We start from the raw sequence: 22,670 nt of genomic DNA, 5'->3' as shown, positions 1-22,670 counted from the left end.
CCAGATCAGCTCCATTACTGCCATTATGGCATACCAGGAACTGCTGAATGAGCCATTTCTGCAGGTGGGGATAAAAGGAATGTTTTTAACCCCTATTTTGTAATGGTTCCTAAGGAACAATCCTGCAGAGATTCTGGCTCCTCTGTAACATGTTTGCTGAACAGACCCACCACAGCCTGCGTGAAAATGCACAGAGGAGGAAACTCATAAAATTGGGCTTACAGTCCAGACTCATTTGCACCCTTGAGTATTTTGTGTTCACTGTCCCAGTAGGTTTAGGCAGGAAACTCTATGGCTCGAGATCAGACTTGAGAAATGTACTTCAAAAGCACATTCATTCAGGACTTAAAAATAAGGTTCAATTGTATCTGTGTCATAAAATACCACTCTGAAAATTCAGCTGATAAGCACTCATAAAGCCAGGCAGCATTTCTGTGTGACAGTTTCATTTTGTTTTGTTTTCTTCAGTGAGTCTCTAACTTGCATTGTGGGTAAATAGATCTGGAAAATATTTGTCTCAAACGTTACTTCTTGTCAAGTTACAGAAGTGAAAATGTCAGAAATCAAACCACCAATAATGCTCTTGTTGCACTCCTACAAATTTAACATACAAATAGATTCTTGTCCTATTTGTCAGTCAGAAATGTGCCCTTGGTTTGAAAGCAAAGACCCAAGTTCCAAAAGCAAAGACTGGAAAGTAAGGCCTGAGTCTTGCTCCTGTTGAAGTCAACACAGGTTCTGCTCTTGAGTTCAACAGAGGCGCACTGGATGTCCCTGAACACCAGGGGCTGGTGGTGAACACCTTATTAAAAAAAATCACTGGAGGAGAAAAGGATGCAAAAGTCCATCTGACAACAACGCACAACATTATTTTGAAGCTACTTTTGTCTACACAATTTGTCATTCAGCTACACAGTTTGTGATGTTAAATTTTTTTTACATTAGCATAAACTACTTAAAGCATTTCAAAAATAATAAATACACATTTTAGAAAATGTGTATTTGTGCAAAAAGCTTGCTGGGAAAGAAGGAAAAGAGAAAAGGAGAGGTAAGGAGGAAGATGATGAAGTTCTGCCATTCATCTACTAGAGATGACCAAGAGGGGCATTCACAAATGCATGGCTGGGGATCAAGAGTAAAGCTTAGTGGACTTCGTGCAGTGAAGATGTCATCTATGTTAATCAGGCTCTTTAATAAAAGATGTCTCAATAAATAATGAGCTGTTAACATGCGGCTACACAGGGTGAAGTGCTGAGTGAGAAGAGTCTGACTATCTTTACCATCAGTGGGAACATGAGTAAAAGCACAAAAATGGAGGATTGCCAACTGTGCAAAAGGAAGGAAAAAAGGGCTGAAAATGCTGAACTGAAGGAAAGTAAAGGTCATTAATTCAAAAAAATTAAAAAAAACTAACCAGATGTTGGGTCGCCAAATATTTTGTAATCTGGTGTAGCTGTAGTAGGCAAAATTTCTAAAAGAATTAAAGGAACAAGTAATCAGTAAAAAGTAACAAAAAGAAAGCAAAAGATCTCAAACCTGAGTAATGGAAAATAAAAACTAAAATATCACTGGTTACAAAAAAATAAATTCTTCAATACTTTGCTGTAGACCCCAAATAGCTGTAAACTGGTGAAGGAAAGAGAAAAACTCTGCCACCCAGGACCAAAAAGCTCAGCTTTGTGAACATTCACAGTAACACCAGGTGATGTGTTCATCATGTAACTGAAAAGCTCATCAGAAATTTAACATCCACAGTGAGGTGTGGCCACAGACTATGGTGAGACATTCCAAAGGAGCAGCAGTGACTGTGCCTTACCATGGCAGTCCCCAAGCTGTGCCGTGTTGCCGTATTCGACATCTTGTACATATCCTCCAGCGCTGTGGTTGTATGAAACAAACAAAGAGAACCTGCAATTAACAGTATTAGTAAGGATACAAATGGAGATTTTTTTTTCTTGGAAGCAGCAAATGGAAACATACACAACAGCCAGTGTATGGCCCAGAGAATTGTACAAAATGCACAGGATAGTCCGGCTTTAAAACTATCTCTGTGTGCTTATGCCAGGAAATAGAAGAAAAACAATCCCATTTTTTAACAACTACATCATGTCTTCTCCATTGGGCATGCTCTGGGTTTAGATACAACCATCCAATTATACCAGTTAAAGTTTGCCCGGGCCTGCTACAAAGGCCTCTTTTTAAGATACAGCTGCTAGTGCACCATATATTACAGACTTGATTTGTGCAAAATGCCTTTGGTATGCATATATAACACCCCAGCTACACAGCAGAGGCACAACCTTGCTCTTCCCACTGTGAATCTTGTGCTTTCATATTTGCAATTGCCTGTGCCCTGACCATGAGCATGCCTGGGAGGGGATGCTGTGTCCTGTCCTCTTGGAGCTGCTCAGGTTTGCATGCTGCAATTGCTTGCCTTCCTGCTTCCAACTGCTCTTCCTACAGGTCTGCCTGTCCTCCTACACATCTAAAACTCCCACTGAATGCAAGTCTTCACCCAGAGGTTCCAGAATTAGGCCAGACTTAGCATTCTGTTCTCTTACAGATAGAGTCCACTGGAAAAAAATCTTTAAAAAACCAGAGATGCTGGGCTAACTTGAAAAGGAGTACTTACAGCATGCCTGGTGTCACTCTTCCACATGCCTCATGGTCTAACCAGCCACAGTACGGGTCCCGTGAAGCAATACATGCCCTTGCAAGAGAAAAACCCCAAAAAATCATGCATTTTTTTACTTCCTTCCAAAGAAATGTTGGTGCCCTTGCTTTAGGGGGGGTGAGGAATGGAGCCGTACTTTTTACACGACCCGTGACGCTCACACCGACTCAGGGGAATTCTAACGACGCAGCTGGAGAATGCCACGAACAGAGCATGGTGGTCTCTGTCCAGCTGGAGGGAAATGACTCTTCTGTCCTCCTCGCTTTCTGCATTACACCTGGTCAGCAAAAACAAGGGCAGGCCACTGCTTTAGTGACTGTAGTACTTTGTGCAGTAAACATTTTACTTATTGTCTGTGTAGCTACTGAACAGAAACTTCTCACATACATAAATGGAACCTAAGACTCTTGGCTGAGACATTGCTAAACAAACCTCTGAGTTATCAAATGCTGGCTTCTGGCTCCTTCTAACAGCTAGGTGAGAAGTTTGCTGAACTATGTAGGAAAAAAAAAAATCCAAATCAATTTTCTTTGTTCTCTCAGTCACCATAAGTATCATGAGAGAGCAGAAGAGGAGTCCTGTATTGGATGGCTGTAGAGTCTAATTGGAATCCTTCCACTACCAAATTCTTGTGCCAAAAAATAAACAAGTTTAAAATAATCAGATATAAGTTATACGCTATCAGCCCTCTTGAGCAACCCTCAAGATAAGGACAGATCATTTCTTTTTAACATCACCAAGGACTTCTGACGTTTCAGAAGTATTAGCAGGAGAATTAGACCATGACACTGACGTCACTGGAGTGGAATTAGGTTGTTCATTCAACCCATGCAAAATGGCAAGTGACCAAATACTTTCAGGTTATTCACCATGAGGAACATGATGAAATGACAAACAAGTGGTGATGTTGGTGATAATGAGCTAGTTTACCATAATCTTTTTTAGCTAGGTTCCAAGGACTAGATGAAGAGCTTAGATGTTCTGGTAATACTTACTTTGCATGATTATATGCTTCAATCTCTTCCAGTAATATGCTGTCATTCAAAGAAAAAGGCCTGGTCTTTGCCAAGATTTTAAGTACTACTCCTGCTTCGGAGCCAACAAATATGACTGTGTAGTTCTGGTAGGGTCCAGCAGCATGGTCTACAGCAATTGCTGTCAATCTGTATCTAGCAAGACCAGAAGGCACATCATTAACAGCAAGTTGTCTTGTTTTCCTTTTCACAGGTGTTACTTTTGAACTGTCATACCTGACACGTGTTTTGGTAAACCAGGGCTCCTCAGTGACTGAGGGAACAGCTGAGTCCATCAATGGATGAGATTTGATGAAGGAGAGTGTTTCGTCTGGGAAATCAATGGAGGTTTTATAAGCCTCTGCTAGGCCATGTTTTGCACAGCAGCCAGGTCTGAAATGAGAACAATATTGTTTTCCTCTTGATATTTTAGTTAATGAGACAAGGCAGCCGGTTAATGAGCATCCTTATGGCTGAAGCATCAAGCTCTGCTTTGGGTTTAACCAGCAAGGCACTCAAGAGTGCAGCTGATTTAAGGTAGCTCTTTACAGGGACAATGCTATGACATCGTGAATAAGAACCTTTTACCTTGGCTTTGGTACTTTGTCTTCAGGTACAGCTGTCCAAACAGAGTCAGGAGTCTTTTGTTCTTTAAATCTCCCTTTGAAGACTTTCTCAATGTCATCCATGCTGAAAGCACACACTGCTGAACCAGGGATGCTGTAAAATTCAAAAAATAGTTTCAAGAACTCAGATTACAATGGCACCAATCTCAGTGTAAGAGAGAACCTGAGATCTGCCTTTGATGAAAGGTTGCTCATCTCTTACCTGTTGAGCTGTGTGGTGAATACACCCACAACAGTGGGCACTCCATTGATTTCTATTATGTCTGTGATGGACTGCAGAACATCAAAGTAGAAGAATGAATCCCCAGGAACTGAGCAGTTGAGTCGAGCTTTTAAAAAGGATGTCCAGTGCTTCTCCAGGACCCTTTGGGAGCCGCCCATGTCATTTTTGCAGATGCGTGCCACACGGGAATACACAGCCTGTGAAAGGAAAAAAGAAGGAAAAAGGGAGAGAGGCTTGAGAGATGCAAGGGAAACAGTGCTTGTTTCTGAGCTCTTAATAAAACACCAAGATTATGTTGTTAACAGGAAGCTGCCATTTATCTGCACAGAGAAGATGAAAGTAAATGGTGTTCAGCTTGTAGTGCACAGGCATCTTAACGTATCACCAAGCAAATACATCTCCACAGTTTGCTCCCACCCTTTTCACCTTCAAAATCATATTGTTAGTGAGATTTAAAGACTTTAATTAACCATGTGTAAGGGATTTAATAATTTATCGTAGAATATCCTTCCATGGTGAGGCATGAGTATTATACTCTGTACTGGCATGACTGAATTATTCAATATCCAGGGACATTAGAGAAACTTCTTTGAAGCTCTCCTTTTGTGTTGTTTTCTTTTGTTTCTTTAATAAGCATGAAAACACCCTCAGCTTTTCCAGTACTTGGCACAAGAGTTAAGGCAACAGCAGCACTAAGGCAACAGCACATTGAAAGACACCTGTAGGGAGCTCACTAACAGTGAGAACAGAAACAGCTTTTTGGTTGAAGAATGCACTGCTCTAGTTCTTTTTTTTCCCCCTCCCTGTAAATTATAACCGTGGTAAAACTGTGCAAGCTTTGTCCTAGTTCCTTCATCATATTCTGAACTGTGCTTGCTCCTGATGCTGTTTTAGGATGAGCTCCTTCTGCTGTGACTCAACGCTCACGGTGCCGATACTGACCTTGCCTAAAGTGTTGTGCTCTACAGCAATTTCTCGGAAGAAGAAATAAACATAGTTCCCATATTCTATGGCATGGAGGAAGTGTGGTTCTGTAAGAAAGAACAAGAAGTTACTTCAAAGAACTGCTCAATGGGCACACGACAGTGACACCGTGAGACTTGGCAGCTCCTGCCCAGGTCTACACCAGCCTCCAGTCTTCCAGACACTTTAGGATGTCCAAATACAGGTGCACTGGAGTTTAAATGAACTTGAAGTCTTTAGCATTGGCTAATGGACTGCAACAAGGCCCCACAGAAATTGTATTACAACTAAGGTATTTTGTTACTGCAAATTCATTTGTTGAAGGATTTAACAAAAATTTTGTCTGTTTTTTTTTTCCATTATGCAGCTTTTTAATATTCTGAAAGCCTCATACATGCTGACATTGTAGGATATGTGTAAATCAGGCTGACTGTGAATAACCTGACCTTCTGTGCCACTAAAATTACATTTGCCATGTGTATGGGAAAATACTCCTCAAATTACCTTTTATCCATTTGGAGTCATACTTTATTGTTCTTAAGGCAGATCCATCCCCCATGCTGCGATAAATAACAGCATCACTTGCCAGGAAATCTGCTACTGTTGCCGAATACAATTTTCCATCTAAAATGGAAGTTGAAAACAGGGTATTAAGAGGCCTTTAATAATCTAGAGAATTCTGACTAGCCTGTATTTTTCCCCATTTCTTTACTGTCACACTTCCCCAGACTGCTGTAACCTATTTATTAACAGGTCAGCTTCTAATCCTTTGGAGGCCCTTTAAAAAATTTAAGAGCAGGGGCACCATGACACCTTTAGCTTTCCTGTGCTTGCTTTAAAAGCTCTCTGTCTCCTTTGGTGTCATTAATCATTTAGACTCATTACAAGTAAAAGTTCTTACCAGCAAAGAGGGCGACATTGGTTTGTCTGGCATCAAATGGGCATCTTGCCAAACCACTAATTTCCTCCCCATCATACTCTAATGTATTCAACTAGAGAAGAAAAATAAATGGGTGATAGTGTCATTTCTATTTTGTGCACTGGCACAAAACAAAACATTGTCTTTCTACAAAACTTAATTCAGCACATTGGCTTCTGTCTGTTTTTATTTCACCTTGAAGCACTCTCCAGGCACACTGTGTGCACTGGCTATGGCATAACCAGTGCAAGCAAAACCAGTAACAGATTAATGACATCTTCAGTACCCTTACCCGATAGTATCTGCACATAGGGTTAAATGCATTTGTTCCACAGACAAACACCATCTCATCATTTCTTGGAACAAAGACTTTAATGAAGTTATGGCATTCATCCTGAAAAGAGAGTAAGATGTATTAATCACAAACTCCACATACATAATAAGTACTGGTGTCATTTTTCTATAATGTGCTAAACTTACTTTATGTTTGCCTTTCATAGCACAGTTCTCTCTGTCCTGCTGCTTTGATCTCCATGTTAATTTCTGTTAAAGCAGACCAGAAGGAACATTTGAATTCCTTGCCACAGCAAATTCTTAAAACAACCCATTAAAACGAAAGAAAACACCTCTCCCTTTCCAGCAGGCATCCACTCACCTTGCTTGGGATAACTTCTGATTTCGGAACTTCATTTAAGTTTACAGTGTAAACCTGGTCCCTGTTTGCAGAGTGAAAAGACAGCAGTAAATTCAATAGTTCTGTGCCTATTTATTTGATAAGCTAAATCTATTTTCAGAATGTTATGTTAGACCAGCAACTTCCACGAAATAGAATTCTGTGTTTAAATGTAAATGGAAGAAGGTTGTATATGTGTAACATGGGGTGGCTTTGATTTTTATTGGTGTGGTCCTGAGACAGCACCTGCAGTGTGCAGCTGTCCATCCCTGTCTGCCCATTCTGCTGAGGACTAACCTGGGCTGTACATATGTAAATGTGTTATGTTCACTTCCTACAGCCCTGACGTGTCAGTCCAAGTTTAAAATGATCAGGAGAGGTTTTTATCAGGCAGGGCAGTAATATAAAAGAGGGAAAAGAGCATTTGATCATTGGTTTAAGCTTAACTACAGTAACTGCAGCCTTCAAATCCAATTTTCATGCACTGGCCATAGATATGGTATATTCTCTGGGAAATTCTGCCCCAATTCTAATTTTTATCATATTCTGCACATTTTTCTAAATGAATTTTATACATAAATGCAAAACCAGAAGAGAAAAGAGTTTTAATCTAATGAACTGAGTGAAGGAAAATTACCTGCCAGTGATATAAAGTGTGTCTCGAATTTTCAGCATTAGTTGGAAGTCCAGTCTGTGCTGAGATTCATTGCCTGAAGGGCGTCCTCTAAATACTGGATATTGCCTTGAATCTGCAAGTAAAAATGGGCTACACCATCACTCAGGATTATAGAGCTAAAGAATCAATATATGGCATTGATTAGCTGTATATACTAGGTGTAGAAGGGTTTAAACTAAATTCCTTGAGTAATGTCTTGAATATAAATGAGGAAAAGATGGCTAATGTCAGCAAATGTTCTTTTTCCTGAACTTATTGCTGTATTTCTGATTGCTTTTTTACGAAAATGATTAAGTGTTCTATTAAAGATACAAAGCCAGTAAACACATTTCAATTTGAAAGGAATCAGATTTTTTTTAAATTTCCTGTGGTGGGGGGTGGGGGCAAGGGAAAAAAAAAAAATCAACATTAGAACTTTTTCCCTGGTGTTTATCAGCACTTTATGCAGATTGCTTACAGTGGTAGTCCACGACGTTGATGGGGTCCTCGTCTTCGGGGAAGCTGACGGCCCGGCAGCGGGACAGGCTCAGCAGCGTCACCAAGGCACAGAGCACGGGAAGCCTCATGGCTGGGGACAGGTGACAGCACTGCTCAACTACCTGCAGACAGGACAGGGACACAGCAGTGAGGCTCTGGCAGCACAGGACACTGATGGGAAACTGCTGCGTGACACAGCCCTGCTCGAAGCTGCTCTGAAACAGCGATGGTTGCTAATTCTTAGCTGGATTTACGGGCATTTCCGAAGAAATGACGACTGACAGCCCATTTAATTCACAGAATTGGAAATAGAGCATACAGGCTGCTGACCTGGCAAGAAATATTGTCAAACTTGGGATTAGAATTTTAATTAAACTGCAATCTCTTTCCATCCCCTCAATCACCAAATGTCATCCAACACACACCCTTTTCCCATAAAGTACCTAAATCTCATCCACAAAACGTCATGACACACACAATGTGTCTGAACATCCATGCTGTTTTAACGTCATTGCTTGCTTCCAGGCTGTGCCATTTTGGTGCTCAGCCCAAACGTGCCCATTGTCACAGACCTGATGGCCAGGAGCAGGCACCTGATGCTCTGCCTTGTGCAGTGACTTACACACGTGCAAAGTAAATGCACAATGCTGCCCCTGCAGTGTGACAGTGCTGTCACGCATTTCACAAGGGTGGCAAGAGACTCAAAAAGAGATGCAATGCTGAACCACCTTCCCAAGATGCCACTTTTCCCCCCATTCTATCTCCTACTGTCAAAGGCTTCAGAGGCTTTCACCTGGGGGTTGTGTGTGTGCGTGCTCTGCAGATCAGACAGCACAGATCATGACAGCACCACAACATTAGACAACAAAGCTTTTAAGAGGGGAAGGTAAACATAACTTCTTCAATTAAACCACAGGGATATTTTAGTGAGCAGAATGTAACTACTCAAGTTGCAGTTTGGGTAGGATGCAAGAAAACACATCTCAAAGTGAAATGTGATCCTTAATGACTGCAAGTGGACTGGGCAGGGGTCATATTTCTCATTAGAAACCTGGCAAATGTAGTATTATTCCCTCCTCCGACCTTTTGGAGGCATTCATTCAGCCCGACTCACAGGTCAGAGCTCTGAGTCATCAGCTCAGTGCCTTGCAGTTGCTGAAATTGGTTATTAAACGCTTTGTCTAAACAGAAAAAAAGGAGAAACCTTTCCATTTTAATGTTTCAAGACTTTCAGTGAGAAGAATATGTTGCCAACACAAAGTGCCAGACCTGATCCAGCAAAGCACCAAAGTATTAATCATTTAATAATTTGAAAAGCAATTAAAAAACCCCTTCATAACAACACTTAACCTTTCAGTAATGCTTATGGGGGACGAAAATGCTGTATTTGTTAATTGATGCTATGGCTGGCTAGGGGCAGGGCTTCCTCCTTCCAGAGGCTGCTGAGCTGTCAGTTTGGGCTGCACTGTGAGGAGACCAGCTGAACGGCTGGGAACATTTGGGGATGGGGAGGGGGTGTTGTCTGGATGCCTGCCCATTACAGACTGACCTGGAAAGAAGCAGTTTCACTGTTAATGATATTTCTGTATCTCAGTCCACCAGTCCAGAACGAATGGGCTGTGCTCTTAGTCAAGATTGATGAGTGCAGTGGTTAATAAACACTAATGATTCCTGGCACTTTCCCTCTGCTCTTCCTTGTCCTGACATGGCCTCTTCAGCTGAAGCATCTTGCGTTAAATTACTAATGAGCAAACTTAAAACAAACTGGAATTAATAAAGTTAGTCAAATTAGTTCTTTCTTGTGAAAGCACCATTAGAGCAAAGTCCTGCAGCACTGTGGCTCCCAGACACAATAACAAATCATTAATGCTTACACAATTTATTTTTTTGGGGGGCTTTTTGTAAGGAAAAGCAGGCTCCAAATATCCAGCCCACCCCTTTTCCAGTGAAAGAGAAAGGGGAGACATAAGCTGCCTGTTGAGTTGGTGCACAGTAACATCTATAAGATGCTTAGTAAAACTCTTCCCTGAAGCCTTGTTTTCTTGGAGAACAAATGAATACAAATTGCCAAAGAGCAAGAAGCTCTCCCAGACATGTAGGCTGCAGTCAGCATAGAAGATGAGGCTGCTTGTGGCCCACATCATGACTCAGAGAGACCCTGGCCTGGCTTCAAACTGCACACAACTTGCAAACTGTACAAGTTCCACCCTGTACCAAGCAGGGGCATGCAATAGGAAGTTTCCTTTTCCTTCCAGTGTTCCATCTGGGAAGAACAGACTGGGGTGACAATCACAAATCTTCCATGTAACCTGCCTTACAGAGGCAGATACTGACTTCTGGACTCCAGGAAATGGCTGGAGAAAAAAGGGCAATTTATATTTGTTTTTAGGTCACAATTGTCAAAGTGCAACTTGCTTCTTAGGTCATGATTATCATGGCCAATACGCAGCAAACGATCACAAAAGCAAACAGGAAACAACTGAAATGCCAGGTAAACAAAGTATCAGTTCTCTCAAACAGATTCAAATTTCAGGCAGGGTATCAAGCTCCCTAAAAGAATGTGAAGTTTTGTAAATGTAAATCCAGAGGATGTGTTTCCCCAGAGGCTGCATCCAGGGCAGAAACAAACTCACATTCCCCAAAAAACCCTCAAACATCTCAGGATACTCCAGAGATGAACCCTGAGAACACACAGGGCAGGAATAGTTATGCTCAGCAATCTTTTCTAACTAAACATCATCTGTTGCAAATTTCTATCAAAGAAAATACTGACATGAAGCACAGACCTTGGTCACAACAAGACAGAAAAGCAGACAGAGAGCTGCACTGGATCAGCAAACCACAGGTAATCACTTCTCACCAGCCAGGCAACAAGTGCAGATTTCTTTATTATTTTGCTTGTAAAATTACTAAAAGAATATTAACAGTAGCTCTGCTTTCCAGCTACATATGAAAAGAAAATTCACCTGCTTCAAGAGGCTCTTAAATGCAGTTTTTATCTGGTTGGACACAGGCTTGAGATCAGAACCACTGAAGAGAGAATAAACTGGGAAGAACAGCTGTTTCCTAGATAATCAGAAAAATGGGCTCCATCTAGCCCTTGGAGCAGGGGTTTATGACAGCCAGGTGTAGCCTTCTGGTAGACACAGATAGACTGGTGTGAAAGACGTAATTCCTGCCACATTCAAACCTTTTAGTGGAGGCCACTACTGGGGACTACAAATAACAATGCTGAAATATCTGTTAGGCCTGAAATAGCTAATTACGAAATGCTGGCAATGTCTACCTTCAAGAAAATGCAGAAAACATTCATACTCTGGGTTTGATTATTTTCCCCTGCCAGGATTCAGCCCAGTCTTTGATTAATTTCTGTTATAAAATGCATTCCTTGCATTTCTGCTAGAAAACAATCCATGGCAAGTGTGATGTTTGGAAATTACCATATTGCTATCCTTGTTTTGCAGCTGGGGAATTGAGGCACAGATCAAGGCTGACTTTGTGGCCCAGGCCAACCACCAAAAAAGCTTTTTCAAAGGTTCTGAGCTGCTTGGGGTCAGATGTGCTCCTTCCCTGCAGCAGGGGCACACTGAGCAGTGTCCCTCGGGTGAAAATGGGGTTACAGATCAGAGCTCCTCTGGCCACGTGGCCTATGCCATAATGAGTTGTGTCTGCAAGGAGAAAGAACTAGAGGTGTAAATGTTAAGTGGTGGCAAAAATCCACCTTGTTAAGGAGGCGAGCAAGCTGCCTGGATCAGGCCTCAGGGAGAGGCTGTTGGTCAGATGGGAGGCAGGCAGTTGTCCCAAGTAATAAACTGGCTCTCTCTGGCTGCCACCTTTCAATCTCAGATAGAAATCCCATCCTTCAATTCCTGATTGGGGGAATCCAGAGAAGCAGGATATAATTCCTGTTAAAATATGAGCCTGCCTTCAAACAATCACACACGAAGGGGAACAGGCTGGTGTTTCTTGCCCATTAATCTATTCCAGCCTTTGACAACGTGCTGGTGACGCTCCATCAATCATCTTTCCGTGCACTGCCACGTAAAAGAGAAGGGGGAAGGGAAAGGACATTCAGCCAGCTGGGGAGAAGCAAAATATAAAATGGCTCCAAACCAGACTGATGCAATATTTTCTACTTACTGAAAAAAAAAATTCTTAAAAATCTTCTTAACACGATAAATGCTTCCCAAAATGCTAAGCACAGACAGGAGTGCAGTACAGCAAATCCAGGCTCAAGTTCAAGACAGGTCAGAACAAAAGATACATCCTAAAAGTTAGCTCACTTGTGGAGACTTTGGCAAAGAATGGAGGAAAGGGTTGCAATAATAAAAGCTGACTAAATGACATCACCTTCCTGCTCCACCAGACACAGGCTGTTAGGTGAGACCAAGGATCCCCTCTGTGCTTGGGTGCTTGGAAGTACAAGTTGGCCATAATGCTGAGGGGGACAGGCAGAATTGATTAGTAATATGCTGAGCCTAGTCAATTTATGTTGATGTGGTTTCCCACAATCCCAGCTGACTGGGCTCGGACAAATCAGGAAATCCCTGCTGTCCTCTGTTTCTTCCTGCATGCAAATGGCTCCCTGAGGGCACTAATTAGTGCAAAGGCACTGACTAGCGTCTTTCTCAGATGGCACCTTCTGAAATTTTGAGCATGAAACCACTCTAATAATAAAAGTTAAGCCAAAACATAAATTTTTTTACTGCTGCTTGTTCACAGATGTTCAGCAAGTTTCTCAGGGCCTACAGCTGAGACTCCAGTCCCTGATGCAAAACGAAGCTGATCTTGTGCAAAACCCAGCAACTTGCACTGAGCACCTGAGACAAGCCCTGCTGAGGGGCTCAGGGCACCCTTGGACAGTGGCTTCAGGCACTGAGCCCTTGGCCAAAGCAGTGCCTTGAAGCTCTTCAACCAGAAGAACACTCGAGCAACAAAGATCTCTGGACCAGGCTAGAGCAAATCACAGACTCCACCTGCACCCAAATAAAGGCTGAATGGGAACTTACTTGTGTTTAGCACCTCTCCCCCCTTTTTTGGATGCAAAGGACTAGTGTAGAAAGGTTAAAAATCTTGTTTACTGCAGCCTCAGGGATTATCAGGGATTATCTTTTGATGTACAAATCACTTATGGTCTACAGCAGTTAAAAAACACTGCCTGAAAAGGGTACGGTTCAAGTTCTGAGCTTCATGAAGGTAAAAGCCTGCTGGCAGTGACTCTGCTTAAGGGGGCTAAGGATTTGCACCTGAGTTTACTTGCTGATGGTAACTGCTGCCAGGTGGGAGAAGTTCAACTTCTTGAGCCAGCTGCAGAGAGAACACAACTCACCAGTGAGTGCAGAATACAGAAAGGGAGTGTTGCTCAGTTTTGGTTTGTCAACCAGGTCAATCCTTTCAGAAGACAAAATGTTCAGAAGAAAATACACGAAGGTGGTACAGGCTGCCTTCAGGGGCACCCTAGACTTGTAGAAATGTACACATTGGCAACCACAGATTCACCAGAACACTCATCCAGAATAGCACCTCATCCCTGCTGTGACTGGAATAAAATAACTCCAGAGCAGAGCCACACACTGGGGGAACCAGGCAAAAGTGTGTTTTAGTAACCAAAATATGAAAATGGAGCCTTTTTGTACCATCTGAGTCAAAATATAAGACCAGCATGGCCCAAGGTCTGGTGTTTCAAACTCTAGAGGGGAGCCAACAATTCTTTTTCCTATCTCTATTTTTTGGTCTTGGCCTTTTTTTTCTATGTCTTACTGTGTGAAATGTGTTTGATGAGTCATTTGCTTACAAGCCAGAAAGTATTCCACACAGAATGCAACATTTGCCTTAAAAATCTGTATCAGTATTTCTGATAGGAAAGGCAGAGGATTAGATTCCCATTTTAGGTCACATCTATACATAGGTTTTCCAATGATGCAATTGCATTATAGCATGCTAAGTCCTCCCAAAACAGGGATACAACAGCCAGCATCAATGCAAGTGTGATTTTCTTTATAATTCTTTTTAATGTCATTCCAGCGTGTTTTTCTTCTAATGAAGGCTGACTTCAATAAAGTTCCTGAAGGCAATGCCTGACACAGAGGTTTACAGTACATTCAAATCTCAGAGATTCTCTACGATGTGATAAATCCATCTTGTGGAATTTGGTGACAGATTGTTTCAGCTAATAAAATACAGGAGAATATTTGTGGCTATAATGAAAGAAAGGTACTTAATTCCGGCAGTCCCTTTCAGGAACATGAAGCATAATTTTGTATGAATGAATAGGTAATAACAACTCTTTCTGTCCTATAAACATACAATGCAAACGTAAACTTGCAGTATGCAGCCATCCTTACTTTTTATAACAACTTTAAAGTCTGCAGCTCTGCGGAAAAAAAAATTAGGATATTTAGAGCTGAGATATTAATTGAGCATGAAAGTGCAAATAACAGGTCTGTTATTTTAAGATAATACTTGACTTCTTTTAAGGATTCTGCATTAACACCTCTTGATCTATGCCTAAGTAAAAAAAGATAGTTTAATATTAAAGTGATGAAACCCTACCAGAGAGTATCACAGCTTTCATCTTAATTGGCTTATGGCACTGCCAGCTACACTTCAGTTGTTTGCAGGCTTTGAACGTTGCAGCAAGCGCACTCCTCTTGCTCTAGAACGAGTTGACAGAACTTGCAAAATGGCTGGGGTGACTTTTAATGATGCAAGTGTTTAGTGGTTGATTAGAAGCACTTTGAGGGCTAAATTCTCCTGTGATCAGAAATTTACTTGAACACCAGATAGTTTCAGTAGGAAAGGAAATAAAATGCTAAGCAAACTGTGATTGCCTCAATTATGGCTATTTTAAGTTAATTTTTGAGACTGAACGTTTACTACCTTCTCTTACAAAGGTGACATCCAAGTCCTGCACCTGAAACCAACCTTGGATTTAGCTCACATCTATGGTCAAATCTGTTCTGTTTTGCAAAGCTCCTGCAGGACATGCTTTCCTTGCAAGCTTGCCAGGGCTGGGCTATCAGTGATGGAGTGCAAGGTCCTTCAACTTCAGCAGAGCTCCATTTTAGCAGACCTGCATTTCATTAATTCAAACTGCTCATGCCCAGCTGGGACTGCCCTAGGATATACTAAATTTATTTGTGGAGGTGTCCACAGACTGGTGCAGAGAATGTCAGTACAGTGACCTTTGTTCCATACTCTGGGCACTGATCCTCCATTAATTCCTGGCCATGGGCAGCTCTGGTAGCAGGAACTCCTACCCCTGCCCTGACCCCAACCCCAGAAAAGCAAAGCCACCCTGCTGGGGAGAGCAGCTGTGGCTCATCACGGTGAAGTCCTGAGCACCTCTAGCTCCCAGTTGTGTCAGAGATGTCTGATGCTTTTGATTAATGTGTTTTAGACCAAAATACTTTAACCCTGAAAACTAGGGAGAACCCTTGAACCAAAATGGCAAAGACTTAATTATCTCCTGAAGTACACACAGGCTTGAATGTAGGTTCAGTAACAACCAAACTGCCCCCCCTTGGCCTGAGACAAAAGCCTAAAACCTAGACCAAAGCATCACTTTTCCTCCCTCTAGGAGGGTTGGCTGCAAGTGTGGGTCAGTGCTGTAAGTGAAGGAAGTCAGTGTTCTTCCTGGAAGCCTGCAGAACATGATTTACATAGCAAAACTGCCACTCATTTCAGCATGATTAGGCATCATCTGATAAGGTAACTCTGAGACAGGAATAAACCAGTACTTGCAGGTGAGGACATAATGAAGGTCTCAGGCACAACTTGCACAAGTCCAGCTGACGCCACAGCCAAGGGAGTTGCTGGCAGCACCCCGGGCCTGCTGTCTGCCAGCCCAGCAGAAAGCAGTCTAAGCAGCCTTCTCCCTGAGCAGGGCTGCAGCCCGATCCTGAGATAAGTGCTGCCCATTTCAGTCCTGGCTGGAGCCCAGGAGGTCAGGGTTTGCTACTGCATGAAGTGAATGGGATGTTTTGAAATGGAAGGGAGGTTTGGGGGAAGGAATATGCACCAAAAAGCAGGACAGATGGAGAAAAAAGGGATGTGCACTGTGGAAAGAGCACATCTGCTGTTCAACAGGCTGTGCCTCAGACAATGTTGCTGTCAACCTCATTCCAGAAAGCATCACTTCTTTCCACCCACCGTTCTCCCCTGCTACAAACATCCCTCCAGCATCTCATCACTGTGCCTTGCTGGAGCACTGCTGGCTTGAGTTGCTGCTGCTGGGGAAAAGGCTGCTGCAAGTCACTGCTCTCACTTCAGAGAGAAGGTAAATGGCTGTGGAAAATGCAAAGGGAGAGACAGGAGAGGACTCAACTGGCAAGAGGCACGTGAGAGATCTTAAACACTGTGCTGGTATTCTCTGTATGCCATTCTCAGGGCTGGAACAGTCAGCCAGCCTTGCCTGCAGGAATACTGCCTACAGAGACTGGGGAACAACGTGCTTTTAACTAGCCTTGCCTTTTCTGCACAGACAAATCTGGTAGCTGGCCACCCAGTAACCTATTTGTATATGCAAAGCATGTGTTCTGCCCCTTTCCTGGGCACCATCAATTACATGTACAAAACACAGGCATGAAAACCTGGAGGAACCTTGAGCTCAAAGTTAACAATTACTATTATCTTGTTAGGATTAAAGATTAACTATGCCAGTAAAAGGATGTGTTATGAAATGTCTTTCCCAGGCTTACAGTAAATAGAGAGTTTTGTTTTCTTGGTTTTAGTTTTTTTTTCTTTATCTCAAAGTCTTCTCAGGATCTGGAGTAATTGTTTAAACTGCTGCTTTTATTTACCATAATTCCAAAATGTTGTCACTTGCCACGTGACTGCTCATACTTTCATTTGAGATGTCGTGCAGAAACACATGGAAATCTGGTGAAGGCAAACCAATTTTAGAACATGTTCCGAGCAATTGTTTTGCAGCACTGCCCTACAGTATGAAGTCTCTTCCATTTCTTAAATTGCCTAATCAAATGCAGACTCTGTTCCAGTCACGCTAAATTTTCACATAATGGCAGAAAAATAGTTCTTTCTAGCCTAGCACTGAACAGTTGGATCACATTATCACATTTGCTGCCTTTGTAGTCTCCAAGTGTGTATTTGTATGTGTATGTATATACATATTCACAGGGGAGGGGGGGACACCGTGCTCATGCTGTGAGACCCTGGGGATGGTCAGAGGGACAGGGACACACCTTGAGAGGTGCCTGGGCTGAGGGTCTCTTGGGGGACCTGGCTTACCAGAAACATAGAGTAGTGGTGAAAAAATTATTTTTATGTATTTAGAAATCAGATGTATTAGTGCAGCATTTGATCTGTCTGATTCCAGGCCCTGCATTCTGCTGAAGTTATTACACTGATATAAATGCAGTAAGGTAAACTGCATTTATTTATTTATTTATTTGTAAGGTAAACTACACCTATTTGTTGCCAGTTTGGGGCTGGAGACAGGACTGGTGAATTGTGCAGCCATGGCTCTCCCTGCTCTGGGTCCCAAGCTTGGGCACATCCCTGTGTTGATTTGGGGAACTCTGCACCACAGAACTGCCCACTTTCCACAGAGCAAACACAACCTGCAGAGCCCATCCATGGCAGTGCTGGCAAGTGGATGCAGCCATGCTGGGCACCAGCTCTCCCTCCTCTCTGTTTTACTTGGGCTCCATCACCTCATGACAAAATTCACTCTCCAAGACAGGGAAATATTTGCATCACAATACTTTGGCATTTTGACTTGTGAGCCACAGAGAAGTCACAGATCAGACCTTTCAGAGTAAAATTAAAAAAAAAAAAAATCAAATCAGTAACACATGGACTGCAAGTGCTTGAATCAAGGTCAGAAGGAAATCTGTGCCAAATCAGGGAACGAGACTTAGCTTTAGAGCTTTCTATTACAGCCTGTTCCATTCCCTCTTCCACATTGGCCTCCCCAGACCCCCAACAAATTACAATGTTTCCTTAAATCCAGGGGTTGTCACTAGGATTATTAGCCAGTGTAACAACATGACCAGATAATCACACCTACCCCCCACACTATTTACATCTGTAGGTCTATTTTTCTTACCCATCTACACCAAACATTTAGGTTTGTGCCGGCACAGCTTGCTGCTGAAGACCACTGTTCAGCCATGAGCAGTGTTTTTTGTGTTTTTGGTGAGGATGAAAACCTGATGCTTTAGGGGGAGAAAAAGCCATAATCCACTCTTACAGTAAAACCTGTATAGTGGTATGCAAGACAAAAAAAAATTCTATCCATACCCTTGCAGGAAATCAGATTAATCCCCAAAGCATGAGATTTGATTATTTTTGTCTGAGGTTATCATCAAGGAAAAAACCTACATAACGATAAAAATATCCACACAGCTTTTACTTTATGAAGAAAATATGATTTACTGAGCAAAAACAAATTACTGCCTTTTTGGTGTTAATCTTTGATAAACACGTGCTGGGTTAAAGAAACTGTCACAGAGAGAAGTTTGCAAATTGAAGGAAACCATTCAACTCTGCAAGATTATTTCCCCCCTCCCTTATTACTCCTTTCATGAGACACCTGGGGACATTGTTCACACACTGTTGACAGCTTTCCCACTACTGCTTTTCCTCTGTTATCTGCTCCCTTCTCTTCAGCACTCCTCCCCAGGTGGCAGTACACAAAAGAGCTATATTTGCAAGGGGTGCCAAAGCTGGCTCTTGGACAACTATTGAAGAGCCAGAGGGCCCTCTCCTGCCTTCCAGGCTGCTTGGCTGCTTCAAGTTGTTTCCACAGGGCCCTGACCCACCAGGTAGTGCTCTGGTATTTCACCCCTGAGAGCTGCACTGCCCAGGGAACACACACACTGCCTACACAGCCCTTTCTTGCTTTGGCTACCATCACACCAACAGGCAGAGCCACGCTCCCTCATGCTGGGCTACATTCAAGTGCCACCTAAAATTTCAATACTTAGCCTTAACTATACATGGAGGTTTTTTAAAATTAAATACACATTTTTCTTCTCTGTGGTCCCCCAAAACACAATGGTTACACAGCCTGAGGGACACGTAGGGGTTCACACAACATGGGAAGGGGTACCTAAATGGAGGCACAGCATAAACAAGGGCTTGGCATACAAGCATGAAGATCTTCTTTCAACCCCAAAGTGCATTTGTCATGATAGACAGACACAGAAATAGCAGCAACACTTTGTGCTGGTGCTGCAGTCCCTGCCCACCCCCAGCGCCCGGGAAGCGAGGCAGCAGCACTTGAGGGAAATACCTTTTGTTTCACACCACAATAAAGCTCTGAGGAAGGCCCTACCCAACATAGGTGTGAGCTGCTACTTTACCACTGCTTGAGAAAGCAGAGTCCCAGCTGCCATGACCATTTGGTAAAATAAAGATGAACTATGTAGCTCGCATTAAGAAAAGCCTATTGTTGCAGTGATAGCTGAGCTGAGTGACCAGCTGATCAGCTCTCCTCTCTTCTGAGGTTTCACTCCCACCACTGGTGGGCAGCCAGTCTGTGATGCTGCTCCCCACCACTCACTCATTACCTTTCTAGATGAGCAACTCTGTGTTTGCCTCCCTGCTGTCCCTCACACACTCGAAGAGCCCCCTAGCAGGCATCTGCCAATTAACTCCTCATTCTCATCTCAGGCCCTCTTCAAAGCTCCCCTTTGCCTCTGATGCCAAAGCCTGTGTGCCCCCTGTCCCCGACACACGCAGCTCGGCTGTGTTTAGGTGGCTTGTGCACCAGCACAGCCGCTGATTATGCAGGTCAACACGGCTCTCCTGCTTCTAGAGGCCACTGCCCTACTGTACCCATCTGCCATCTCTTTTAAACCATCCACTGTGGGAACAGGATCCATCCCTTTCATTCTGTATTTCCCAGTGCCCATCCAATTAGAAACTGAGCTGCAATTTGGCTCTTAGATGTAACGGTTAAAAAAAAAAAGTAACGGCAACAACAAACCTTTTTGCAGGGAGAGTCTCTGTGTGCAAATACGACCTCTGTTATGTTACCAAGGTCAGGCAGACCAAGGCCAATCTGCTGTGTGAGAATATAAATCAAAGCTGTCCAGGGACTGATTTCGTTTACAAGGTTTGTAACCATTCTGGACAGAACAAATGTCACTTGCTTGCCTGAGCTCCTTGCTCCTCCTCTTCTTCCACCACCACTTCTTTGCTCCTCCACTCCCACCAAGCCCCTCCCTTCCCACTAATACCTCTTGACCTCCTTTGCTCTTGAAAGCAAAAGTTCTCTTCTAGCAAGAAAGCAGTGGCTCACACATGACAGACAGCCATGCCAGGCCAATTTATTTAAATTATGCAAAAATCTCAACAAGTAAAATTAGCATAGACTCACAAGTACATTCACCTGCCGGTTACCTGCCATTCAAAGCACACATCAAATTAAAACAACAAATGCTGTAACAACTTCTTTCCTATTGCATTCATAGATCTGCAAAACAAACCAAGGAAAGCATCTGTAGCAAGTATTAGAGTCTGGGCACAGATCCTGTGAAATCACATGGTTTCCGTTGTGGAACTAAAAAGGCTTCTACAAGAATGTGTGAAATACACAGCCGAAATTCTCCATTTCTTTCTGTCCTCCTTGGCAGTTTGTGTGGCTAAGTTAAAGTGGCAAGTTCTGTTTCTGTAGCTGGTGCTTCCCAAGCTCACCCTGGTCTGCACACTGAGCACACACAGGATGCAGCCAGCAAGCTCCCTCTCGAGTACGGACAGAGTTAATGTCATCCCAGTCCAAACAACAGGTTGCTGTCTCCAAACTGGGGCCTTGAAAAGCAAGAGTCCAGCGGTTGCCTCACTCCTCCCAGCTATTTTGCAGCCCTTCCTTCTGCAGGTGTGCACACCGAGCTGCAGTGGGGCTGGGCAGGGGCACCAGAATGAAAGAAACTTCACGTTCTGGATGTTAACTTTAGTTACCATAGCCAGACAATGCTGCCGGTGGCGTGGAAGAAAAAATTGCTGTAGCCAGCTGTGCTGTTCACAGTCGGGTGGTTTCTGTGTAGCTCCAAATGGTTATGGAGCCAGTAGCCTGTTGTGGCCAAGGACAGGATGATGGATGGTCTACACACACTGTCCAAGCAGGGAGAATGGCAGAAGTTCACTTCAGGGTTGTTAAAATGCTAATCTGGGTTACTTAACAAAAGCCGAATGGAAAAGAAAAGTTAGGGCAATCAATACTACTCATATGTTGTATATATGCACTGCAGATTTGATCTCTGTGGTTAACACAAACATTTGACTTTGGAAGTGGGACAATTCAACAGTCTTCCTGTCTGAATAAACTGAATCAACTTCTGATATTAGCTGCACTGTAATTACAGTCAAGCCACGACGAGGGAAAGCAGGCTATGGCAGACAATTCACAGAGCTCCACAAACAGCATCGAAAGGGCAGTAACACTATTCTCACTGCACACCTCTTCCATGTGACACGGGAACAAATCAGAACCCACTTTCTTTTGAACTCAAGGCTGACAGCTATTCACAGAACAAATAACAGCTTAATAAAATGGCTTAGATGGATTTTAACAGTAACTGCAGTAGCTTATCGGATGCATAAGAAGGGATCATCTGTTCGAGCAGCAGTTTTGACGAAAGCAACATTTGAACTGTTTTAATTACATACAGAGTTGCTAAGACTGAAAATAACTTGTACTACCCAATGCCAGTAATATGCCGTATTCCATCTTTTCTTAATTACTTGTGGAGCAAATTGTTGCTTTATCAAGTAGAAAGGTATCTGATTTTATCAATCTGGAATTAGAGGTATGTTTAACATATGAGTATGTAATCAACCATCATCTCCTCTGTTCAGTTAGCAAACACACAGTCTAAGCCTTGAAAAATATCGGAGACTGCAAAATAAGTAGGCTCCACATAAGCTTATACAGGCATAGAGGCTGAAGTACCTTTTTCCTTTGTCTTACCAAAAAAGACTAGAACTGGAACAGTCTCAGTCATACCACTTTTTTACACCTGATGAAAACTGACCATATTCACCCCTGATCTCCACTTGACTTCAGATTCCAAATAGCTTTTTATTTTTCAGAAGGACAAACAAACATATCATTTTAACATTTCCACGCAGGTTCTGTCCATCTAACTGGCGACACCTGACATCAGGGGATACCGAGTCCTGTGTTAAGTGCACTAATGTTTTGAAAGAAATAAAAACCCATAAAAATTCAGAACTGAAATCCGAATGTGATCAACTGTAGTAAGACCAGAAGATACATTATTACAAATGCCTAACATACACTTTGAACTGAACTTCCATGGTGGACTTTTCCTTCACACACCTCTCATGACAGGATTGGATCAAAGATCAACCTCGAGTGAATTGCATCTATAATTAAGCATTCCATCTAAATGTGCTCTTCGTAAACAGACAGCAAAGTTATGGCGGCTCCAGGGGCT

At 42.8% G+C, this 22,670-nt stretch overlaps 1 protein-coding gene across 9 annotated transcripts in view; it reads right to left on the bottom strand.

Annotated features, from left to right (window-relative positions):
* SEMA6D (semaphorin 6D) overlaps positions 1-22,670 on the bottom strand; it is a 129,864-nt gene that overhangs the window by 6,340 nt on the left and 100,854 nt on the right. For 4 of the 9 annotated variants that reach the window (XM_059858362.1, XM_059858361.1, XM_059858360.1 and 1 more), the window contains exons 2-17: positions 8,225-8,366; positions 7,729-7,840; positions 7,074-7,134; positions 6,899-6,961; positions 6,711-6,812; positions 6,401-6,491; positions 6,004-6,123; positions 5,479-5,567; positions 4,516-4,733; positions 4,276-4,407; positions 3,925-4,080; positions 3,670-3,843; positions 2,811-2,951; positions 2,633-2,710; positions 1,817-1,908; positions 1,415-1,471 (exon numbers count right to left, since the gene is read on the bottom strand). In XM_059858362.1, the coding sequence (XP_059714345.1) occupies positions 1,415-1,471; positions 1,817-1,908; positions 2,633-2,710; positions 2,811-2,951; positions 3,670-3,843; positions 3,925-4,080; positions 4,276-4,407; positions 4,516-4,733; positions 5,479-5,567; positions 6,004-6,123; positions 6,401-6,491; positions 6,711-6,812; positions 6,899-6,961; positions 7,074-7,134; positions 7,729-7,840; positions 8,225-8,333 (1,795 nt within the window). In that variant the 5' untranslated portion in view covers positions 8,334-8,366. Of the gene's footprint in view, positions 1-1,414; positions 1,472-1,816; positions 1,909-2,632; positions 2,711-2,810; positions 2,952-3,669; positions 3,844-3,924; positions 4,081-4,275; positions 4,408-4,515; positions 4,734-5,478; positions 5,568-6,003; positions 6,124-6,400; positions 6,492-6,710; positions 6,813-6,898; positions 6,962-7,073; positions 7,135-7,728; positions 7,841-8,224; positions 8,367-22,670 lie in introns of those variants that run through there. The other 5 variants (XM_059858363.1, XM_059858366.1, XM_059858368.1 and 2 more) reach the window with 4 other exon arrangements.

Source organism: Haemorhous mexicanus, chromosome 13 (genome assembly GCF_027477595.1).
Source record: "Haemorhous mexicanus isolate bHaeMex1 chromosome 13, bHaeMex1.pri, whole genome shotgun sequence".
Taxonomy (NCBI): Eukaryota; Metazoa; Chordata; class Aves; order Passeriformes; family Fringillidae; genus Haemorhous; species Haemorhous mexicanus.
This window is presented reverse-complemented; position numbering and strand designations above follow the sequence as displayed.